This window comes from Etheostoma cragini, chromosome 11, assembly GCF_013103735.1.
Source record: "Etheostoma cragini isolate CJK2018 chromosome 11, CSU_Ecrag_1.0, whole genome shotgun sequence".
Taxonomy (NCBI): domain Eukaryota; kingdom Metazoa; phylum Chordata; class Actinopteri; order Perciformes; family Percidae; genus Etheostoma; species Etheostoma cragini.
In genome coordinates, this window is record NC_048417.1 from 12,640,269 (window position 1) to 12,658,086 (window position 17,818).

Below are 17,818 nucleotides of genomic sequence, written 5' to 3' on the forward strand. Positions count from 1 at the left end.
CAGCCGCCCCTGCTGGTACACAGTACAACTAAAGCACTTCCTCTCCATTCACTGCTTCAAAGCCCTCAGCTTTTTACTCTTTACTCACCTCCACCACTGCTTTCCCTCTCCCCATACATAATCAACTCCACTTTTAAAAACAGGGGCATGCACAGTCCAGTGTTTATTATGCTATATGCAACACTTCCTGGCAATTAAATGACAATCTGATAAGAATTTGTCTGCATGTGTCACCGGACGGATCTAATACCTGTACGTGCAAGTTTCCTGTTGCTATTTGTTTTTGACAATTGACTTTTTGGAGAGTGTCTCTGGGCAGAAATAAGGAAATAAGAGTGGTCTTTGTAAAGCCTTTGAGTGTGTGTGCGGTGAGTTTGTACATGTATTCCTAAAATTGCATCAAGGTGCTTAAAACTATAAGTTAATATCAAGTCTATTTTGAAACACATTCCAATACTTTAAATACAATCTATTCAAATGCAGCACGATGTAAGTTGATGATACATTTATAAAAAGCTTAAATTAAAAGTAAATTATGAATTAATTCATGTAAAATGTAATTTTCAATTGTAAAAGGATGAAATGATACAGCATTATGATCAACCAAAACATGACACACACCTATTTACTTTTAAATGTCACCTTTTCACTACTGTACTGTTTTTTATGTGACATTTGCAATAAGGTAACTACAGAGAGGGCACTTTTTGTTACTTGAATCATTATGACTTTTAAGGCCCACACAGGAGTTTTCAGTTACATAGTTGTTATAGTAGTTCAGTTAAAATTTTAGTTATGTATTGCATATTAGACCTAATATCCCAAAAAATCTCCTCTTAGAGAGGGCCTGTGTCTGAAAGTCTTTTGATGCTTTTGTGGTTTCACACTTATAGTACAATGTTTGTTGTATTATATCACATAGAATTAGATCAGAGCCTCCAAACATGGTGGATGTGAAAGCTCACTCTTCTATGGTCATTATGTGGCTCAAATGTGTTCAGCACTATGCAAGAGAGGTTTTCCCGCAGTTGAACGTTGCACGTATGTGCATTTTTTCATTTCCTTTTATTACATGACCTTCAAGAAGGAGCAAGTTTCAAGTCTCAATCACAACTGTATGACAATCAGCTGCATACACGCGACACAACTTTATACCGCAAAAAGACCAACATGTGCATTGGTTCTGAGCAGCCAAATCAGCTAACTAGCAACAAACCACTTCCTCTTCTTTGCGCCTCCTCCACAAATACATCTCAGCGCTGATGTTGAAATTTCAGTCTGTGTCTGATGGTCATCATGTTCAACCGAGACCATGCGGCTCTGCTCTCCATTCAGCTATATGTTATGTGTCAGGTCTATGCAGGTACAGTGAACAGTTGTGGTTGTGATGCATTTTCTGTAGATTCAATTCATTTTGGTATTTTATTTAATTGTATATTGATTGATTGTTTCCCTCAATGTTAGAGATTCTTTCAGACACAGCTGAGTACAGGAATATGCTGGTGTCCAGAGGAGACTTCGTCATCCTCACTTGCAACATATCAACATCAAATGCAACACAAATCCACTGGACCAAAGGCAGTTCTGTTTTTTCTTATCTAGTCTTAACCAATAAGACCGTTTCAAATTTCACCTCTCACAAAATAGACGTAAACCTACCTACAAAGCTGAATATTTCTAATGTTCAGCATGATGATACAGGACTCTATAAATGTGTTATTACTGGCAAAAGAGGTTCATGGACTGTTAAGTGGAATTTAACGGTGTCTAGGGAATCTGAAGGTACGTAGGGTACAAAACAGGGATAATCATCTCTTTACCAGCCACAGTGTATTTTAAAACTCCAACTGCATGCTGCTTAAATTAATTCCATCTGATTTTGTGCAGAAAACAGTCAACTGTGGTCTTTTCTACACATACTCACAGCTGTAACTGGATTGATTTGTGTCTTCACTTCAGCTGCAGTCTGCCTCTACAGGTGAGTGGTACATTTAAGCACTGAGTTTGTACAAATTGATTTGATTTGATTGATTTGAAAAATTGTCTAACTTTTGAAGACACTAAGACCACTTTACATACCTCCATCTCATCACGCCTGGATTACTGCAACAGCCTCTATACTGGCTTGAACCAAAAATCTATGAATTCAGACTGTATAGACCTTGGCTGTCATGCCTTTAACCAGCACCAATATGTGATCACGTTGCTCCTAAAAAAACATCAAACTGCTCAATGCATCAGTGTTGAATACAAAGCTTTACCTACATCAGATATATGCTAAGCTTAGAGATATTTCCCAAACTAAATCAGGAAATATCTAATCAAAGAATAAGTCAAAAAGCTGACAAAGCTTTCAAAATCAACTTTTGAAGCACTTTTGACTACTCTGTGCTATGGACATTTTTATTAAGGGTTGAAGTTTGAGATTTGGTACCCAGCCATCTAATTATCAGTATTTCTCCACCATCAGTTTTATGCTAGGCAGTGTTGAAGGTTTTGAAACATTTAGACCTTAATGCTGGGAAATTAAATTTACACATTTCAACATAAAATATAAATATAATTAAGCAAAAGAAAAAAAATAAATGTAAAAACTCATTTTGAATAATGCGTTTTTGACTTTTGTGGACGGGGCCCTAAACTCCTGGCTAGGGACGCGGTTGCTACAGAGCTTAGTCTGTAATTAGCCTTCCTGAACACCTACATGAGCTTTGATGCATCTATCTTTAGTGAAGTTGCACAGAGACTGTTTGTCTGTTTTGATGTCACTAAAGATTTATGCAAACAGAATAACTATAAAGACTTGACAGTTGATGCAATGGCCTTTGACAACAACAGCATTATTGTCATTCACAAGCATGACAAAATGATAGTGAATGTAACCCTATAATTGTAATCACTATAAAATAAAATAAAAACATAGCAAGAAAAACGTGTTTATAAAGTTTACAGGAATCAGTTACAACATAACAATACTCCTGGGAATCTATTTGTTACAAAAATTAAAAAAAAAAAACTACCAGAATGTCTCCACAAAAATAAAGACACATTATTGCCCTTTGCTCAATTTGTCATGGAGGGCCAGCTTGTATTTGTGTGCAATTCTATTTAGTAGGGAAGTAACCTACTATTGTCAAACAGTAGGCTATATGATGTAATACTCACACCTGAGTACTCCTTCCTGTTTGTGAACAGATTGCCATTTTCAGACTTTCAGTGCATCGTTCTTGTGCTTACCTTTTGAAGTTTATCACTACAGAAAACTCAGGGCCAGAACACCAAACCAGAACCCAGTCCAGGAGCAGTTGGATCTTCAGTCAGAACGAGAGGTCAGAGGATCTCTGTCATCTTTAACACACTCACATGTCTCTTCTTTTTGTATTTATTCTCTGAGACGGCGATGAACTTTATGTTTTACTTCCTATTTCTGTAGGTGGGTCTCCCTCAGCCGCAGGGTGTCACAGAAGGTAGATTTTACAAGGACAGGAGTCAGTACACGGAGAGGCTCAATTCAATCTACGGTCTCTAGTGAGCTGACAAGGCATTTAAATGAAAAATACAACATTTGCGAGATGGATATTATTTTAAGGAGTTATGACGTTGCGTTGAAGCGAGGTGCTGCCCCGCCTTTGTCCCCGTGGTCAGAGCCAGAGACGGAACGGACTACATCTGTGTCTCAACCATAGATAGTAAAAGAAGGTCCCAACACGTGACGTCAGCGCGGACAGCAGTGTGTCCGAGCGGCTGACAGAAGAAAGAAGAAACATGTCGGGAATTAATGCTGAGGCTTGTTACACATAATGTCATTGCATTTTATCAGCCGTGGAGAGTAACTTTGCCTGTAGTGGAATGGCTTCGAATGACGACCGTGTCTTTTACAGTGAACATTTGTTCAATACGTTGCAGTTTTACAACTTAGAAAGTGAACAACTTAAACTCGACGAACATGTTTTGCATCTAGCGTCTTACGTTCCTTTCAGTAAGCTAGCAAGACTACACAGCAGACAACTTCCGTTTAGGTCGCTTCAAAATAAAAGCACTTTCTTTGACGGTCCGCAGTAAAACGAATTTCCTGTTATGTACCTTTTGATATTGAAGCTGTAAATGTAAATAATTTAAATGGTGAGTTTTAATCACACTATAATTGACCATTTCCTTTAGACTACCTTAGTTTTAAACTAAACAATATTAATTTCTCATTCAAGTGCTTTACAACCATTTTACAACAAAGCTGTACTTCAATACAACTGTAAGGTAGTTTTAATTGAGTATTTTCATTTTCACCTACTGGCCTATTGTGCGTTTTAATTATCTATTTGTATAGCTTTGCTTTGCATATTCATATACTGTACATTTGACAAAATTATGAAGAATCTATGATGTATTAAAGTGGATAAAGAGGAGACTTTATTGATCCGGTGGTAAAATTCACAGGCTAGCTGCCAAGTCAAACTTCCGGTGATATTTTGGTGAAAGTAATACAAAAGTAATGTAACACATTACAATTTAGAGATAGTAATATTGTAATATAACTAATTACTCAAAAAATGACAGTAACTAGTAATCTATATCAACTTTTGGAAGTAACTTGCCAAAACTGTTTATGAGTAGTATGCTGTGTTGAATGTTTTCATGTCTGTCAATGTAAATGTTTGCTGTAATGACAACAAAGGTATCCCAACTCAACAGGCTTCCACTGGGCTCTGTGGCCCCTACTTTTCTGTGATGGAATTACAGGGTGTATTTTAAATTACAATAAATTGCATTTAACCCTCATGTTGTCCTCAAGGTCAAATTGAGCCGTTTTCCTATATCAATGTTCTTTTTAATCCCCCAAAATAACCTGATTGATTCCACACAACACACATTGGCAAGTACAAAACTATACTTTCATAAATTTTGGGGCGTCTTATTCAATTTTCAATTTGGTTTTGAAATAGTATTTGAGTAGTTGACAAATTCCAGTCCATGATTATCCATCAACATCCTTTCCTTTAATTTAAGTCTAAATAATTGCTAATTTCTGCTTTTCTAACTAAAATATTAGGTTTAATTATAAATTAGGTTTATTGAACTTAAACTCCAAAAATAACTGTAAAACTAAAGTAATAAGTTATTGTTAAATAGTGTTGAAATGTCAAAAAAGTGACAAACATCAAGAAAAAAGATTCAAAAGTGTTGAAAAATGGGACAAAAATGTAAGAAAAAGTTAAAAACATCGATAATGTTCATACTGTTCATATTGTAATATAATAACTTAATACTATTTATCCCAGTACCCTTTGCACTATGTTCCACATTTAAATAATTTGTATTGGTCTCTTCATTGCACTCATCACTCTACATTGTTTCTGTTTAGAGTATGTATACATTAGTGTGTCTATATTAGTGTGTATATATTGTTTGTTGTTTGTTTTGTGTGTGTAAGCACATTGTGAGCAACTATGCTCCAACGGAAAATTCCTCGTATGTGTCTTTCATACCTGGTCAATAAAGCTGATTCTGATTCTGATTCTGATTCTGATTCTGATAAAAAAGTGTCAACAAAAGTGTTGATTTTCAATTTCGACATGAAGACAACACAAGGGTTAAGAGACTACAGTCAAGTATAGTTTTATGTTCAACTGTTCCAGACGAGGACATCTCTGAGTGTGTGTTGCTCTGCTCTTTTACGTACTGACAGGATATTTTGTACTTGTAAAGTAAGTTCTTGTTCTTGTAATAGTGTCAAAGTGTGTTGTGGTGAAAATAGTGAAGAAGTCAATTTATTAGAAGCCGTTGACTCTTATGGGGAAATGCACATGAACTCCACTGAGCAACTGCTCCTTTAATAGTTCAGGTTATTATGTTTCTTATATAAGCATCAAACAGTAGTTGAAAAGTTGACATGAGAGGTGCTTTTCCTGCAGTTGAACATGTCTGTTATATGCATTTTTATGATGAACAATTAAATAATTGTTATGGTACGTGTATTTTTATTTTCAACATGCTCTAAATGTACACTTAGCACCTTAGGTTTGAGCCGCCAAACGGCAGCTAACCACTTCCTTTTCTCTGCGCCTCCTCCACAAATACATGTAAAAGCTGATGGTGAAGTTTCCGTCTTAGTGATGGCCATTATGTTCAGCCTAAACCAAGCAGCTCTGCTCTCCTTTCAAGTAGTAATTATATGCCAAGTCTTTGCAGGTACAGTGGACATTTGTTTGTTTAGTTTGAGATGCAATCTTATAGATTCACTTACAGATTTCATTTAATATTGATTGTTTCTTTCAATGTTAGAGATTCTTTCAGACACAGCTGAGTACAGAAATATGCTGCTGTCCAGGGGAGACTCCGTCATCCTCACTTGCAACATACACACGAGAAATGCAACACAAATCCACTGGACCAAAGGCAGTTCTGTTTTTTCTTATCTAGTCTTAACCAATAAGACTGTTTCAAATTTCACCTCTCACAAAATAGACGTAAACCTACCTACAAAGCTGAATATTTCTAATGTTCAGCATGATGATACAGGACTCTATAAATGTGTTATTACTTGCAAAAGAGGTTCATGGACTGTTAAGTGGAATTTAACGGTGTCTAGGGAATCTGAAGGTATGTAGGGTACAAAACAGGGATAATCATCTCTTTACCAGCCACAGTGTATTTTAAAACTCCAACTGCATGCTGCTTAAATTAATTCCATCTGATTTTGTGCAGAAATCAGTCAACTGTGGTCTTTTCCACACATACTCACAGCTGTAACTGGATTACTATGTGTCTTCACTTCAGCTATCTGCCTATACGGGTGAGTGATAGTTTTCATTTTGTGCTGTGTGTCCAAATTGTAATTGTGAAAGTGATATATTGTATTTGCTTTATTTTGGAACAGTTCAAACTAATTAATGTGCCTTTTCTTTATCTTCACTCATAATGACTTCCTCCACCCTACCCCATTTGTTGTTACGAAGTGCTGCCTAGTTGCTTTGTAACACATTTATGTATTTTCTACTAAATATATTTCACACAGTATACTATTGTTTATCCAATGTAAATAAAATAAAAACTGTTTCCATTGCATCATGGTAATTTTAGATGACTTTAATGGTTTACTGGGACATAGAGACTTTCTATGGCAGACATTTTGAAGTGTCAAAGTAGGAAGATAAGCAAGATAGATAGATCTATTACATCATGGCCCAGTAAGTTTTACCAGTCAATGCACACACAACACCGGAGCCCGGGGGCTGGCTTACCTAAATGGAATTCAGCCATCATGTTATTCATTTCACCTTTGCTTCTCCTGCTTCGACAAGTCAAAAGGCCTGCCGTGATACGGATCTATTGTTGCCACCATGACAAAACATTTTTTTTAGTTTATAATTTTCTCCTTTTGGCAAGATACTTTACAAGTTATATTTTAACAAGATTTCCCTTTTATAATTTAATATTTTATTACTGTGTGTCATATTGTTTTGTCATGTTCTTTGTCTTGTTATATGGCAAAACTTTCTCAAGAGATGTTTCTTCTTATTATAATAAGACAATGATACTTATCTCATTAAAACAAGATTGATTTGCAATAAAAGTGTGTATGCTGTAATATCAAAATCAGAAATGCTTTATTGATCCCTGCGGGGAAACTGGGTTGTGTTACACTTGCTCCATTCTAAATAGAGATTGTTGCTGACATGAGAAAGAGATCCCGTCCAGTAAACAAACTTTAGAGAATGTTGGAACTTGACAGTGCATTATTGAACAGATACATGAGTTTTCACACAGGCTTCAAACAGGCTGCGTGCTTGACTGAGAATGGGAATATCTTAGCCATATAAAAGTGACAGATTTTAACCAAGAGATTGTTTTTTATCTTGACTCATGTAGGTCAATGCAGCTGGATTGAGCTTCTGATCTGGGAAAATTAAAATGAAAAGACAGAATAAAAGTGCAGCTGCCTCTAGCTTTTTAGCAGCAAATGTTTTTAAACGAGCCAGGACAAAGAAAAGGATAGGGATAAAAGAGGCGAGTAGAGTCAGAGGCAGAAGAGACTGAAAGGAAAAAAGGGAGACAAACTCACAGAGGGAGGATATCAGAAATTAGAGAAAGAAGTCTGAGAGATGAAGAACAGGGTGAGTAAGATGAGACAATATCAGAGAGAGGGACAAAGGCAGAAACTAATGGAGAGGGACAAAATAGTTAAGTAAAAGAGCAAATCTCAAACCAAAGCATCCGTCTAATTATAAACTTTGCCTCATGTAATTGTGTGTCTGAAACAACTGGAAGGTCATGAGGGTTCTCACTACTGGTCAAAATGTATCCCTGCAGAAAATGCAGGACCAAGACCCCAAACCAGGACCAAGAAAGCAGGGCCTTGAGCTACGCTCAGTTTCGTGTTCAGTTTGGAAAAGAGGTTAGAAATTTGTTGTTACTCAAAATATTTTGTTCTTATGCCTCACAAAGCATTTCTCAGCAATCTATCCTAATTGATCTGCTCTTTTGTGGCTTGGAGTTATAGTGAAGTAATTTCCACTTTCTGTCTATACAGGTGGCTCCTCCTGCTCCATTCCAAAGTTGTGCAGAATACACAACACAGTCCAGACAGAGGGAGTCGGTTCGTCTAGAGGCTCAATTCAATCCTGACAAGCATGATCTTCAGTATAAAGCTGAATAGGACACAAGAGGTGTGTTGAACAGAAGAGAGACGACACATTTGATGATGGCGATTGCTCTCCTTGGTGACCCATGTTAAAAAAAAAAACCTTTATGGTGGCCTTAAAAAAAATGGGTTCCTGCCACATGCTGGTTCCCTTTACTTCTTTTCACGCCAGCCCCACAGACAGCCTGAGACTACCAATTTTGTGTTTGTAACTTCTGTAATGTATTATTATTACTATCTTATATATACAGGAAATATGGTATTGTGTGTTACATTGTGTGTTGTAACTAAGCCAAAGCATATATATACACATACATATTGATAGCTGTTACCAAACATGAAGCTCACATAGTATTCAGACAGACAGGGTCACACATTATGATAGCTGTGACACTGATGTATCAACCTTTTCAAGCCTTCCATTTTGTGACACCAGAGGGCAAGCATCAAATCAAATAAAAGTTTTTGATCTTCGTGCCTCGACACAGAGGTCCATGGTCCAATCTGTGTCCTGCATGTCTTCCCTCTGCCTCCCTTTTCTCACCTAGCTGTCCTATATAATAAAGGTAAATATATATATATATATAAAAAAACGTATTAATCTTCAAGCATACAAATAAGTCAGATTCAAAATGCCTAAATATGTATGTATTGTATTGTATGTAATATACTGACCAAAGGCATAGAGCAGTAAAAGTCAAATTTGTGTTTCTGATGGTTGTGTTCAGCATCATATCTGATTTGATGCTTTTTGGCTGATTTCTTTTGTGCTATGATAATGTAATGTAATGGTGTTAAGTGGCCAGCAGATGGTGGAAAAGTTTGTTATAAATGGTCTACAACTCCAACGTTATGTCACATTACAGCCACAAGGATAACTTGTAAACCCCTAATTTGTTAAAATAAATGTCATAATTTTAAAGTCAAAAGACAACCTGTTTTTAGGATTTACATGTTTGAGATGGATATGATTTGCTAAATTGTAGGTGTATGGTTGTTAGGAAAAGAAGGAACTTGGGACACTGCATAAAAAAGTGCTGCACATGCGGAAGTAACTTAAACTTGCATTCTGTCTGAATTACTGCAGAGGGCGACACGCGGGGTTGCAAAATGAGGTCGGTTGCTATAGAAGTCTATGGCGAAATGAACCACTTCTTACTTCATTTATTACCTCAGTAAACATCTTCATGAAGAGTTTATGGCCTGCATCGCTAGTTTTAAGTATTCTGCCACACAGAATAATGTTCCTTTTTTGAATTACGGTCTGGTGGATTTTAAAATCGGTGATAAAGCAGGGGGTGTTTTTATGCCATGGCTATGATGTGATTGACAGTTCTCGGCCTGTCAATCGTGACATATTGTTTAGCAACTGTCTATGAGCAAAGCCTATCCATGGCACGTGAACTTCATTTTGGGGGTTGACCAAGCTTTTCGTCGTAGTGACTGGGACACTTTGCTCACCTAATTCAGTGTTCAGTTGGACGACAAGACACTCAAAGGAATAAGCAGTTAAATTTTACGGTAAGTAACATTAGGCTACTATTTGTTTATATGTTGTTTTCGTTAGCCAACGTTTGCATCCCAATTAATTTCAGTTTGCTAGCTAGCTAGATTGCACCTCGCTAACCAAGCTAGTGGGCTAACTAATATTGTTATGCAGAACGTATAAACGAATTAAAATATATTTAATGTTAGGTATGCACAACGGTCTGCTGATCTGTTTATAACCTTATGTGATGTCATTGCTAATAGAAGCTCATGTAATGGTAATGTTAGCTTAAAATCAAAGCCTGATATTTCTAACGTCTGCTTTGTCACCAAAATGTACACATCACAAAAAATGTGTTGCGTACATTTCACATTGTTTAAGAAAAATTTGACATGTTTACTTAATATTTTATGTCCTTAACTGAAGCATACATTCGTGTACAATCATGAGATTGTACACACATGTTAGTATAATTCATTGGGATCTTCAATGCCTTAACTACATGTTTGTCTTTTACTGTATTTACAAAAGGTATCCACACTGAAAACTGAATGACCAGAGCCTACAGATGGAAGACCTGGTGTACCATTTCAAATGGTTGTGGAAAAGAGATTGCGGTGACCACATCCAAAGGTCTCAAATGAGTTCTGATTATAATGATGCCAAAAAAACATTTTTGTTTCAGCTTCTTCTGCTGAAAGGACAGACCAACTTTTAGCACTTGGTATTTAGAGAATCTGAATCAGAAACCCTTTATTGAAGGGAAATTCTGTTTAGGTTCAATTTAATGTGGTTGACTTAGTTTCTGCTGGAGTTTGATAGGTGATTGTAGTAATGTGTGTGTGTGTGTGTGTTTGGAAAACATTCTAATCTTAAACAACACACTTCATCTTCTTCCTCAGACTTCTGGGAGCCAGCCGTGTCCTCGTGCATCTGTCTAGTGCGTCAAAAAATGACTGTAGCTGTCATTCAATCTTAGAAGTCAGAGATTTATCTCGTCTTTAGATTGGTTCAGATTTTAACCTACAGTTCGGGCATGGTGACCCCAACATATCTCTTGAGGTGCCTGTTTTTCTTTACCATTTGCTTACAGTGGAGAATTGCAGAGTCATAACATTTTTAGCTGTCTCCAACACTGGAGGACTTACTTTAGGAGATGTCTTTAGGAGACACATATTTCAGAGGCATATTTGAAGGATTTACTTATAATGAAGAATCACTTAATAAATGAACAATTATTGAAAGGAAAACATTGTCTATGTAATTTTCCCATTACACATTAAGTTGTTGTGTGGATTAAAACTATTTTTAAAATGTTAAACTGAAATAAAATAATGGATCTACTCTAGCAGTCACCACCTTCACGGGTAAAAGTATTTTTTTTGTAACTTCACATAAAGGGTCTTTTAATAGCTGGAACTGGTCCACCAGAAATCGACCCACAAGCAAAATGTGAGTCTTGTAATAGATGTCCTGGTGTTACTGTTAGGCCTGCTGCTCCTAGGTAGCTTCTCTGTCTCTCCTCTCTTCCTCTCTGTCCTAATTGCAGGAGTGGAGTCTGGTGTACGAGAGTCAGGTTCCAGCTCCATCTCATCTACCACAATCAATCTCTGCTTTAAATACCGGGTGATTCCTCCACTCTGCATCAGATCATAGTCACGACGACCACAGTTAGTCTTGCTCATGACTAACCTTGCTATCTGTTGAGTTGTTTGTGTATTTGCCTGTCGTTATCCTTTCTCTTGTGCCTCCGCTACCATTGGAACCTGACTCCTGCCATCCACTGGACCCACCAGTAACTGGCTTACTGTGTTCCTCTGACGGACTCGCTCCTTCCCGGAAACCACCGGACCTGTTCACCCTGGACGTGCTTTTCCCCCTCGGAAAACTAGACTCGATACTTCAGTACTTATCTATAACCTGTTAATTCACACTCCTGGCTCAGCGTTCTGTTCACCATTCAAACCTAACAGTTGCCACTTTAGAAGTATCTACTGTATTAGGCATATAATTTATATATTTTATTGGCTGTATGCATGTGTTATTGTATGTAAACTGTCAGAATAAGATCTTGACATTGTATGTCCTTGTATGGTTTTTAGTTTTCATACTTAAAAAATGTCAGGTATATTTGATTTAATCATTACATTGAATAAGTTGTTTTTTTCCTTTGCATATGTGATCATACTTTGGTTCTGAATTTACAATAACCCTACAGATTAAACATCACCTAGTGCATTTTCAATTACAGTTGACCTAATTACAAATTCGTAAAATTACCACTGTCTTCTTGTATGAATAATGCTGTCTGTCCCTATAGTTACTTCAGAAAAAAAAACTGTAGTTCTAAAGACCTATCGCACATTGATATAGGCATTAACTTATTTTTTGAAATATTTTTTTCTCCTTCCAGCAGCCTGCAGCTCTTCTGTTGCGACAGCATCGTAATGCAGTGCATTTTATAGTTGCATTTGTTTTAGTGGTTTGTGTTGTTTTCTGTTGCTATCGCGTTTGTGTATTTGGTTGTGTTGTACGCAGCGCGGTTGCCAAACGCTGCGCACGTGATGTCAAATTAATGAAGTGTTTTTTTAATTTGCATCGCGTTTGTGTAGGCTACTTGGTTACTGCAGTCAGGGCTGACTGCGGTCAAGCCAGCCGACACTCGGATCTCCATGGTCAAATCAGCCGACACTTAATTTGTAGTGCGCTCTTTTACCGGCAAATATGGTAAATGCAGTCAAGCAGCCCCACTAGCGAACAACACACATGTGACTAATTCCGGTTTTCGATAACTACGGTGTTAATTCTAAGTATTTAAAACAAGATTTTGGGATTATATTCACCACAAGAAATATGTAACACTTGTCTGTCCGTTAAACAAAACAAATACAATTACATTAAATTGTGAAAGAAATGTGTTGTTGGAGTTATTCTTTGTTAATAATAATCATAATTAATATTTTTAGACAACTATTTATTTTAGGGGCGACTAAACCCATATTTAAAATCAAGAAATTAATTGGTTTATAGAGATTTTATGAAGTTAAAAACCCTCATTTCTAGGCTAAAAGGACAAAAAATATGAAATTGGAGGAGCCCTGAAACGAATTTGCTGCATAGTTCCAGGCAGTGACTGATATATTTGAGTACAGGGCATCAGGGACTACAATCATACTGAAGATCAGACATTTTTACTGTGTAATTTTGGAGATTTTTGACAGCAAAGTCCCAGACTTCTGCTGTTGGATGAAAAAAAATATGAACTTCTGTGACCTATAAAATCAATTTGCTCCATAGTTCCAGGCAGGGACTGATATATTTGAGTTAAGGACATATCTGACAAGACACACAATGAAAACATTTTTAATATACAACTTGTGAGAATTTTTAAAGAAGATTCACAATTTTCAACAGTGAAATAGCTACATGAACCTGGAGGTGCTATTAAAATACTTTGCTCCTTTAATCAAGACACATTTACTGTATTTACAAAACTGTAAGGGTAGGACACCACATATAGGCTACTGTATGTGTCATTATTTCCGACACAGACAGCAATCCCAATCACTTGTCTTTGCAGCATCAAGCTGTGCTGTGTCCATCTGTAGGCACTGTGCATGAAACCACTGGCAACAGCTGTCACACTAAATCTGTAAAAGTTCAAAACATAACCAATTTACTTTCAAATACATACTATCATGTCTGCATTCGTCGGACGTCACAGTGGGTGATGGTTGAACTGCAACATCTATGAAGAGGTTCTGACCAGACACCTTTGTTGCATGTCATTCTCCATTTGTCTCACCTTTGCTTCCTGTCAGCTATCTGTTTTATTTTCAAATAAAAAAATGCATTTTAGTATTTTCAGAGCGAAATGTTTACGCTGCTGTGCCATCTCTCTCTTTGATGTACCAAATGCTATATTGGGAATTTTCGGAAAGGCCTCCATGACTGCCTTTGCCATCTAAACAATGACACAATATGTGATGTAATTTTGATCAAATAATGTTGCGATTGTAAATGCTGGAAAACAGAATTAAATTCGAAATGCTGAATTAATCGAGATCATTCATTAATTATTTAAATTTCTTGTTATATTGTTATTGAATTTGAATGCCCTGTTACATCTTAGTACCAGAGAAAGGCATCTCTTTTTGTTCCCTTTGTTAATTTATGTCTGCGCTTTAAAATGAAGGTTGCCAAGTGACTTATTTCAAAGATAATCTTTGGATGAATTTGTTGTGTTTGAAAATACAAATAAAGTTCTTGAAATAATCTTCAGTATCCTGACATCACTGCACTTGTGACTTGTCACTGCATTGTTACAAAGTCCCTATGACACGCTAAATTTTGTCTGTAAAGTTTGGCACACAGGTTAAAAAAAGGTTAAGACAATCTGTTAATAACATATTCACTAAGGTTGGCATGAAGTGACTGTCAAGGCCTTCACTCGTGATACAGTGAGATCATTGTCATACTCACAAAATGAAATAATTACACTAATATAATATTATTATATTAATATTTAAAATAATGTAAAGAAAATTGTGTTTTAAAGAGCAGATGTCGATTTTTATGTCAAGCATTACCATAGCAATGTCTGAACAATCTACATTTTTCAGAATGTGCTAAGATTAATCAGCACTCAGTGGTTGCAGTGTCCAACAACTATTTCACTGCTTATCAAAATAAATTGCCAAGTGCCAGTTCTTTATTTAGATTGTACAAGAGATCCAGCTGTTTCTCTGTCTATGTGCCTGACATGGTGATGCCGGAGATATTATGTTTAGTGAAAATGTGTTTCCTATTCTATTCTTTGGATGTCTTCATCTAAAGGTTAGAAGGATACAAATGTAATAAAAAGATACAAGTGAGGAAATGAACCCATATTTTCCGGAGATCAAACTTTCATAAGCATTCCTGTTACCAAATCCCCAGACCTGCTCCAAATTCATAGTCCAGTCCATTTTACATGTAACTGAATTCATACCATCAATCCTTTTTTTTCTTACCAATTTTTGCTCTACTTTTGTCCAGCCTGTTTCCTTTTTTGTAAATCTGCTTAATGTGTTGTGTTTCATGACCAGCGGCCAATTATTGTTAGTCTGTGACTGTCCATTGCTTCTAAACTAATGTTCCTTTTACTACCAAGACTAATATTGTGACAAAAATTGATAAGGGAATGGATTAATTCTACTTAGTAAAAAAAAAAAGGCATACCTCAATCTTTTTGCAGCATGGTTGGAGTCTGTCTGCTCTGTGGAGTTGTTTGCTGGATCAACCAAATACACAAGAACCATATAAAGTATTAATCCCAAATGATTCCCGATCTCATGAAAATAATTCATAAAAATACAAACAGAGATGCTACTATACAATACAAACAATATTGCTTCGTAGTTGTTAAAGTTGGTCTGAAACACATCAAAAATTAACAATTTTTTGGAATGTTTTTATTGCTTCTTTTTTATTTATTCAATTGTATCTGCTTCTTTATATTGTACACACAGTCACACAAATATTGTTTATTAGCTAACAATGAAACATCTGAATGTCTACACAACAGAGAGACAACTTACCCTGGATAAACTGTTCCTTCCTACCACTTCTCTCTTCCCAAAGAGGATCACACCAGATATGTAATGATTGAGAATATAAATTCTTCTCCCCAAATTGAGGTTGTTTTCAGTGTGATGGAAGAGACTCTCAATGATCTTGAGGGATATTTGATAGACAAGAAATTAATTTAAATTTATGACCACACATGCAGCTGATATAACTGGAAAACTAGTTTACTTGTGCACTTGTTTGCAAGTGTACAAACTACATTCAATGCCTTTTAAATCCATATTTAATTGTGGTTGCACTTAATAATACCTCTTCTAGTGAATCATTTCAATTACTCAACAACCACTGTGGTCTTTATGTGCTGACAGAAAAATGTTGTTTGTTTGTCTTTTTTCCGTAGAGTTGGTTCTGTTCTATAAGGACAACATACCTCGCCTGTAAGCCAGTAGTGACGTCTACTCACGTTTTTCCACTGCTGGTAACAGCTTGCCTCGGCTCGCCTCGGCCCATTATGCTTCCGTTTTCCATTGCAGAGCGTCAGCGTGGCTGGTCACTATAGCAACGCGTGATGACGTAATTTTCAGCGCGGCTCACAAAAGCACGTCGGCTACCTGCCGCAGCCAGAAGAAATGTTTTGTTTCAAAAGAAGCTGAAGGAAGCAACGAAAATCACCGCTAAAAAAAACAGGAGTTTGGGAATTCTAACGGAGTTCAGAAGTCGACATGACGGTTGTTCGCCGACTCAAAAAGGTAAGTTAAGTTTCCTGGTAACGTTAGCTAACATTTGCATGTGTTCAGCGTAGCAGTCAGTATTTACTATACGCTATATAAAGTACATGAACTTTAGCAACAGTGATTACACACCAAGTGTGTTTCAGAGCATTCACGCTTTGCAAAACCGCTGCAGCAGACCGTCTGGTGTGTGACGTCCGATCGGTGAGATCTCCGGTTGTGACCTGCTGGGCTTCGTATAATCTTTATGAGAGTCACGGACAGGCTTATGACAACGACTGGGATGCATCTGGGCCAGCAGAGCCGGGGGGACACTGTCACGGGGTGCAGAGGTAGAAGGCCGGGACGTTTGGGAGGGTTTGATGCACTACTTGAAAAGCTAAATAAAAACTTTTGTTATATATATATATATATATATATATATATATTTTGTCTTGTTTTTTAAAGTAACAGTGTGCAATATTGGAAACGACATGAAGCCGCTATAGCCCGAACCGTTGAAAAGTGAGAATAGTGCAGAAAGTGGATAATCTGTCGGTGTCCGGCTTGATTTGTTTTAAATGTCCCGTTTGTTCTGGAAACACACTCCGCACTCTTGTTTGCTAAAAACGCAGTCATAAGTGACGACCAACCAGCAGTCTGCAGGTTTCCACGTCACCTTTTGGGCTTGCCTCGGATCGCTTGGAACCTCGACTGAGGTAGTACTAAAAAAAGTACCTGGTAGTAGGTCCCAGGGACTTTTTTTCGTAATGGAAAACCAAAAAAAGCGAGTAGAGCCGAGGCGAGTCGAGTAGATACCACGCAGTGGAAAACCGCCAGTGTCCATAGCTCACTGCTGGATAAGCAGAGGTGGGTAGTAGAGTTACATTTACTCCGTTACATTTACTTGAGTAAGGTTTTGAAAAAATTGTACATCTAGGAGTAGTTTTAAATCACTATACTTTTACTTTTACTTGAGTAGATTATTGAAAAATAAACTGTACTCTTACTCCGCTACATTAGGCTACAATGAGCTCGATACTCGTTACTACGCTTCATTGTTTTTACCCCCGCGTACGTCTCATTTTAATGTTTTATTTTGACAGAGAGAGAGAGAGTCTTCCGCTGAAGGCTCTGCCACGTGACTGTGCTTAACCAATCACACGTCGTTGTGCAGTCACGTGACCACACTCGTTTCAGCAGCGGGACAGGTTAGCCCATAGATATATAAGGAGGTTAGCTTTACAGTCGTAGCAAAGCGAAGACGCAGAATCAAAAGTCGCCAGGGCAACGTAGACCAGGAGGTCCCCCTCGGCCTCACAGTGAAAGCATGGTTACTGTGGGTACACGATCCGTCCTGCCTACACGATCCGTTCTGCGCATGCGCACGATGTTCACGCATGCGCATAAATA

At 37.2% G+C, this 17,818-nt stretch overlaps 2 protein-coding genes and 1 long non-coding RNA gene across 6 annotated transcripts in view; 2 read left to right on the forward strand and 1 right to left on the reverse strand.

The window, feature by feature from the left end:
* The first annotated feature begins 1,233 nt into the window (after positions 1–1,233).
* On the forward strand, positions 1,234–8,738 carry LOC117952900. 3 transcript variants are annotated; one of them, XM_034885505.1, is made up of 5 exons: positions 1,234–1,363; positions 1,465–1,782; positions 1,888–1,978; positions 8,308–8,392; positions 8,528–8,738. In XM_034885505.1, exons 1-5 carry the CDS (start codon positions 1,288–1,290, stop codon positions 8,651–8,653), a joined length of 696 nt encoding a protein of 231 aa, XP_034741396.1. In that variant the 5' UTR covers positions 1,234–1,287; the 3' UTR covers positions 8,654–8,738. The 3 variants fall into 3 exon arrangements, with proteins under 3 accessions (XP_034741396.1, XP_034741399.1, XP_034741397.1); XM_034885508.1 differs by lacking the exons at positions 8,308–8,392; positions 8,528–8,738 and adding exons at positions 3,260–3,329; positions 3,434–3,868; XM_034885506.1 differs by lacking the exons at positions 1,234–1,363; positions 1,465–1,782; positions 1,888–1,978 and adding exons at positions 6,014–6,186; positions 6,280–6,597; positions 6,703–6,790.
* The window catches only part of LOC117952902, a 24,492-nt gene continuing 8,228 nt past the window's right edge, over positions 1,555–17,818 (reverse strand). The window contains exons 3-5 of the long non-coding RNA XR_004658534.1: positions 10,091–10,099; positions 5,444–5,447; positions 1,555–1,567 (exon numbers count right to left, since the gene is read on the reverse strand). This is a non-coding gene — a long non-coding RNA (uncharacterized LOC117952902). The remainder of the gene's footprint in view (positions 1,568–5,443; positions 5,448–10,090; positions 10,100–17,818) is intronic.
* si:ch211-214p13.3 (nectin-1) overlaps positions 12,559–17,818 on the forward strand; it is a 24,187-nt gene continuing 18,927 nt past the window's right edge. Inside the window, exon 1 of one of the 2 annotated variants that reach the window (XM_034885504.1) lies at positions 12,559–12,772. In XM_034885504.1, the coding sequence (XP_034741395.1) occupies positions 12,703–12,772 (70 nt within the window). In that variant the 5' untranslated portion in view covers positions 12,559–12,702. The remainder of the gene's footprint in view (positions 12,773–17,818) is intronic. The other variant, XR_004658532.1, reaches the window with a different exon arrangement.